This window comes from Sinocyclocheilus grahami, unplaced genomic scaffold, assembly GCF_001515645.1.
Source record: "Sinocyclocheilus grahami isolate Dianchi unplaced genomic scaffold, SAMN03320097.WGS_v1.1 scaffold1772.1, whole genome shotgun sequence".
NCBI classification, from domain to species: Eukaryota; Metazoa; Chordata; class Actinopteri; order Cypriniformes; family Cyprinidae; genus Sinocyclocheilus; species Sinocyclocheilus grahami.
Window position 1 is genome coordinate 1997 of NW_015506951.1, and position 7500 is coordinate 9496.

Sequence of the window (7500 nt, forward strand, 5' to 3'; positions counted from 1 at the left end):
GGGGACTCTCCATAGGTGTAATGGTTTTTATACTGTACAGACCGTATATTCTATTGCCCTACACTAACCCTACTCCTAAACCTACCCCTCACAGGAGACTTTCTGCAGTTTTAGATTTTCAAAAAACATAATTCTGCGTGATTTATAAGCTTTTGTACCCATGGGGACCACAATTTAGGTCCCCACCGTGACACGAGTCCCCATGAGTCTGTGTGTAGTCAGGTTTAAGTCCCCACCAGAATATATAAACCACACTCACACACACACACTCATCCGGTGCGACACTTTCACCTCTGAGTGAATCTTGAGTGAGTCTCTGACTGAATCTCTGAATCATTCTCTGAATCATTCTCTATCTGACTCTCTGAGTGACTCTCTGAGTGAATCTCTGAGTGAATCTGAGTGACTCTCTGAGTGAATCTGAGTGAATCTCTGAGTGAATCTGAGTGAATCTGAGTGAATCTCTGGCTGACTCTGAGTGAATCTGAGTGAATCTCTGAGTGAATCTGAGTGAATCTGAGTGAATCTGAGTGAATCTCTGAGGCTGACTCTGAGTGAATCTCTGAGTGAATCTGAGTGACTCTCTGAGTGAATCTGAGTGAATCTCTGAGTGAATCTCTGAATGACTCTCTGAGTGAATCTGAGTGAATCTCTGAGGGAATCTCTGAGTGAATCTCTGGCTGACTCTGAGTGAATCTCTGAGTGAATCTCTGAGTGAATCTCTGAGTGAATCTGAGTGAGAATCTCTGAGTGAATCTGAGTGACTCTCTGAGTGAATCTGAGTGAATCTCTGAGTGAATCAGAGTGACCCTCTGAGTGAATCTGAGTGAATCTCTGAGTGAATCAGAGTGACTCTCTGAGTGACTCTCTGAGTGAATCTGAGTGAATCTCTGAGTGAATCAGAGTGACCCTCTGAGTGACCCTCTGAGTGACTCTCTGAGTGAATCTGAGTGACTGTCTGAGTGAATCTGAGTGAATCTCTGAGTGAATCTGAGTGACTCTCTGAGTGACTCTCTGAGTGAATCTGAGTGAATCTCTGAGTGAATCAGAGTGACCCTCTGAGTGAATCTCTGAGTGAATCTGAGTGACTCTTTGAGTGACTCTCTGAGTGAATCTGAGTGAATCTCTGAGTGAATCAGAGTGACCCTCTGAGTGAATCTCTGAGTGAATCTGAGTGAATCTGAGTGAATCTGAGTGAATCTCTGAGTGAATCTCTGAGTGAATCTCTGAGTGAATCTCTGAGTGACTCTCTGAGTGACTCTCTGAGTGAATCTCTGAGTGAATCTCTGACAGTGTGTTGCAGTGTTTAAAGTGACAGCGCAGCAGTGTGTGTTACGGTTGAAGATCAGAGGACTGTGTGTTGGTGTAACGCTGATGATTGATTAATTGACTCTCTGCAGCGAGACGTTCTCGTTCGTTCTGACTGAAGTAGATGGCAGCCGGAGGAACGGATACTGCAGGAGACTGCTGGTGAACTTCAGCATGATCACACATCACACAGTATTCAGAATGAGAATAATAGTAATACTGTGTAAAGTTTAATGAGTAATGTTGTTATTTTAAATATTTCGTAGTATAAGTAAAGAAAATGTTTATAATGAAAAACTTTTATCACTGTATAGTGATACTGTTAATCATACATACTTAATTATTAATTAAGAATAGACTTAATTATTAGACTAGAACTAGACTTAGAATATTTATATTTTTATAATAATGAATAATTACTAAATATGAAACATTAGAATATTTTCAAATATTAAGTTAAAAAATAAAATATATAATATATACATTAAATATTCCATAGTATGTAGTAATTATGATTCAAAATAAAATATTTGTAAATTATTAATTTTTTATAATTACAATGTTAGTCATGTGTTTTTAATCAAGTTTAATTAGAATATTTATTCTTATTATAATAATTACAAATATTACAATTAAAAAATGTATATGATTTTACATACATTAAATATTCTATAGTTTTTAGTAATTATAATGATAAAAAAAGATTGAAAGGTTTATAATGAAAGAATATTTTCATCAATTTATAATAATAATGTTAACTATGTTTTTTATAATTATTAATTCGAATGTTTATACTTGATATGAAATATTTCAGAATATTTAAAATGCTAAAAGTTTATGAATATTGAATATATTTAATTTATGTTTTATTAAATAACTTACAGTATTTGGTAATTATTTTTTATTCAATACAGCGTTTAGAAATAGTTTGATAATAAGAAATTATTGAAAAGATTGAAAATAAGAAAATATTTATAATGCAAAACATGTTTATCATTTTATTTCATGTAAAATATCACATTTAAGAACTATTTAATATAAAATATTCAATATTTAAATGACATGAAATAGTTGTAATGGAAACCTTTTTCATAGTAGAATTATAATGCTAATAATTCGTTCTTAATATTTAATAAAACATTTTTAAATAATAAATAAATATTTATTACTACTAATAATGAATAATTATTAACTATGAAATAGTTTAGAATATTTATAAACATTAATTTTTTTTTTTTATAAATTAAAGTTGTAATGATGTAATATTTGACATATATGTATTAAATATAATATTTAGTGATTATAATTACTGAAAATAAAGAAAAAGTGTTTATAACAAAAAACTTTTTGATCGTTTTAATGTTTTTAGCCGGCCGGCCGCGGCGCTCGTGTTCCGGAGGCGTACTGCATCATCAGCCGCGCGGCGTGTTTCGGACTCTTCTCAAAGGTGAGGACACACACACACACTCTCTCTCTCACACACACACACACTCTCTCTCTTACGCTAACACTCTTTTGCGCACACACTCTCTCACACTCTCACACACAATCACTCTCTCACTTACTCTTGCGTGCACACTCTTGTGCACACTAACACACGCACTCACTCACTTTCTCTGGCGCACTCTTGTGCGAACACCCTTGCGTGCACACTCTCTCTCGTACACTGTTGCGCTCACACTCTTGAGCACACTCTTACACACACACACTCTCTCACGCGCACACTCTCATACACTCTTATGCACACACACACACACACACACACACTCTCTCGCGCACTCTTGCACGAACACTCTTGAGCACACTCTTACACACACACACACACACACTCTCTCGTACACTCTTGAGCACACTCTTACACACACACACACACACTCTTACGCTCACACTCACACACTCTTATGCACACACACACTCTCTCACCCACTCTTGCGCGTACACTCTTGCTTGCACACACACACACACTCACTCTCTTGCACACTCTTGCACGCACACCCTCACACACAATCACTCTCTCACTTACTCTTGCGCGAACACTCTTGCTTGCACAAACACACACACTCTCTCTCGCACACTCTTGATCACACTCTTTCACGCACACACACTCACACGCACACTCTCACACACTCTTACGCCCCCACACACACACACTCTTACATGCACATACATACACTCGTGCGCACACTCTCACACACTCACATGCACACTCTCACACACACTCACTCTCTCGCGCACTCTCGGGCACACTCTCACACACACACTTAACTCTCTCATGCACTCTTGCGTGCACAGTCTCACATACACACACATTCTTATGCTCACACACATTCACTCTCTCTCACGCACTCTTGTGTGCATACTCTCATACACACTCTTACTCTCTCACACACACACACACACTCACTCACTCTCTCTCGCGCTCTCTTCGCGGTAACACACTCTCACACACTCTTACTCACACACACACACTCTCTCTCTCTCACGCACTCTTGCGTGCATACTCTCATACACACTCTTACTCTCACCCACACACACACACACACTCACTCTCTCTCTCTCACGCACTCTTGCGTGCATACTCTCATACACACTCTTACTCTCACCCACACACACACACACACACACTCACTCTCTCTCGCGCACTCTTGCGTGCACACTCTCACACACTCTTACTCTCACCCACACACACACACACACTCACTCTCTCTTGCGCACTCTTGCATGCACACTCACACAAACGCTTACTCTCACACACACTCTTACACTAACACACACACACTCTCTCTCACACACTCTTGCATGTACACTCTCACACACTCTTACATACATACTTTTACGCTCACACACACACACACACACTCACTCTCTCTCATGCACTCTTTGCTGCACAGTCTCACACACACTCTTAGGCTCACACACACTCTTACACACACACACACTCACTCTCTCTCACGCACTCTTGCATGCACTCATACACTCTTACTCTCTCACACACACACACACTCACTCTCTCTCACGCACTCTTGCATGCACTCATACACTCTTACTCTCTCACACACACACACACTCTCTCTCGCTCGCGGACTCTTGCGTGCACACCCACACAAACGCTTACTCTCACACACACTCTCACGCTAACACACACACACACACTCTCTCTCGCTCGCGGACTCTTGCGTGCACACCCACACAAACGCTTACTCTCACACACACTCTCACGCTAACACACACACACACACTCTCTCTCGCTCGCGGACTCTTGCGTGCACACCCACACAAACGCTTACTCTCACACACACTCTCACGCTAACACACACACACACACTCTCTCTCGCTCGCGGACTCTTGCGTGCACACCCACACAAACGCTTACTCTCACACACACTCTTACGCTAACACACACACACACACACACTCTCTCTCACGCACTCTTGCGTGCACACTCTTACTCTCACACACACTTACGCTCATGCACACTTGCGTGCACACTCACACACAATCATACTCTCACACACACACACACACTCACTCTCTCTTGCGCACTCTTGCGTGCACACTCTCACACACACTCTTACTCTCACACACACTTACGCTCATGCACACTTGCGTGCACACTCACACACAATCATACTCTCACACACACACACACACTCACTCTCTCTTGCGCACTCTTGCGTGCACACTCTCACACACACTCTTACTCTCATACACACTTACGCTCACACACACACACACTCACTCTCTCTTGCGCACTCTTGCATGCACACTCACACAAACGCTTACTCTCACACACACTCTCTCTCACGCACTCTTGCATGCACACTCTCACACACTCTTACATACATACTTTTATGCTCACACACATACACACACACACACTCACTCTCTCTCTCATGCACTCTTTGCTGCACAGTCTCACACACACTCTTACTCTCACACACACTCTTAGGCTCACACACACTCACTCTCACACACACTCTTACACACACACACACTCACTCTCTCTCACGCACTCTCACACACACTCTTACTCTTACACACTTTCGCTCACACACACACACACTCACTCTCTCGCGCACTCTTGCGTGCACACCCACACAAACGCTTACTCTCACACACACTCTTAGGCTCACACACACTCACTCTCACACACACTCTTACACACACACACACTCACTCTCTCTCACGCACTCTTGCATGCACTCTCACACACACACTCTTACTCTCACACACACTTACGCTCACACACTCTCTCTCACGCACTCTTGCGTGCACACTCACACACACTCTTACACACTTTCGCTCACACACACACACACACTCACTCTCTCTCGCACTCTTGCGTGCACACCCACACACACTCTTACTCTCACACACACTCTTAGGCTCACACACACTCACTCTCACACACACTCTTACACACACACACACTCACTCTCTCTCACGCACTCTTGCATGCACTCTCACACACACACTCTTACTCTCACACACACTTACGCTCACACACTCTCTCTCACGCACTCTTGCGTGCACACTCACACACACTCTTACACACTTTCGCTCACACACACACACACACTCACTCTCTCGCGCACTCTTGCGTGCACACTCACACACACTCTTACACACTTTCGCTCACACACACACACACTCTCTCTCTCGCGCGCTCTTGCGTGCACACCCACACAAACGCTTACTCTCACACACACTCTTACGCTAACACACACACACACTCTCTCTCACGCACTCTTGCATGCACACTCTCACACACACTCTTACATACATACTTTTACGCTCACACTCTTTGCATGCACACTCTCACATACACTTTTACGCTCACACACACACACACACACTCTCTCACGCACTCTTACTCTCACACACACTCTTAGGCTCACACACACTCACTCTCTCTTGCACACTCACACACACACACTCACTCTCTCTCACACTCTTTGCATGCACACTCTCACACACTCTTACATACATACTTTTACGCTCACACACACACACACACACACTCTCTCTCACACACTCTTACTCTCACACACACTCACTCTCTCTTGCACACTCACACACACACTCACTCTCTCTCACACACTCTTTGCATGCACACTCTCACACACTCTTACATACATACTTTTACGCTCACACACACACACACACACACTCTCTCTCACGCACTCTTACTCTCACACACACTCTTAGGCTCACACACACTCACTCTCTCTTGCACACTCACACACTCACTCTCGCGCACTCTTGCGTGCACACTCTCACACACTCTTAGGCTCACACACACACACACACACACTCCTCAGCGCTGACTCGTGTGTGTTTGTGTAGATCTTCGACGAGGTGGAGAAGCGGCGGCAGATCTCTAAAGCCATGATCTATCCGTTCATGCAGAGCCTGCGGGAGGCGCCGCTGCCCTCGCCCGGAAACACCGTCAGCATCAGCAGCTTCATCCCGGACGCCGGCACAGAGGTGTGTGTCGCTCTCATTCTGTGTGAACGCTAACGACTCAGATCTGATAACACCTCTGCTCTCAGATCATCAGTCTGACGCGGCCGGCCGAGTCCTGGCTCGAACACGTGGACTTCCACACGCTCTTCCGCTGCCTGAACGATGAGGAGGTGCTGATGGTGTTCGCCGCCACCGTCACGGAGCGACGGATCATCTTCATCTCCGAGGAGCTCAGGTGAGCAGCGCAGCCAATCAGAGTGCAGCGCAGATTTACTGCACTTCAGAGGGGGGCGTTAATTCATATTTATACCAGGCATAATCATTCATCGTTACTGAACATCACATATGCATATTAGAATGTTTAAAATACTAAACTTAAAAAAAAAAAGAATTGAATATGTAACATTTCATATATATTTAATGATTAAAAGGAATACTTAAAAGTGAAAAACATTTTTATATTATTTCATAATAGAATATGTTAAAATATAATAGTTTAAAAATATAGTTGAATATGTACTATTTAATATATATTACAGAATATTGAATAAATGCGTAGTGTTTAGAAATGATAAGAAAAACATTCAAACTTAAAAGCACAAAAATATGTTTTAAAGAAATTATCCGTTTTTATATTCTTTTAATAATTATTCATTATAGTTATACTTATAATAATCAATATCTGTTAAATAAAAATATTCATGAGAATATTTAATACCGATATAA

The 7500-nt window shown here is 42.4% G+C and overlaps 1 protein-coding gene across 1 annotated transcript in view; it reads left to right on the forward strand.

The window, feature by feature from the left end:
• Positions 1-7500, forward strand: part of LOC107572545 (DENN domain-containing protein 2D-like) — a 15834-nt gene that overhangs the window by 1138 nt on the left and 7196 nt on the right. Inside the window, exons 3-6 of the mRNA XM_016258966.1 lie at positions 1401-1470; positions 2678-2755; positions 6655-6795; positions 6861-7009. Coding sequence (XP_016114452.1) covers positions 1401-1470; positions 2678-2755; positions 6655-6795; positions 6861-7009 — 438 coding nt within the window. The remainder of the gene's footprint in view (positions 1-1400; positions 1471-2677; positions 2756-6654; positions 6796-6860; positions 7010-7500) is intronic.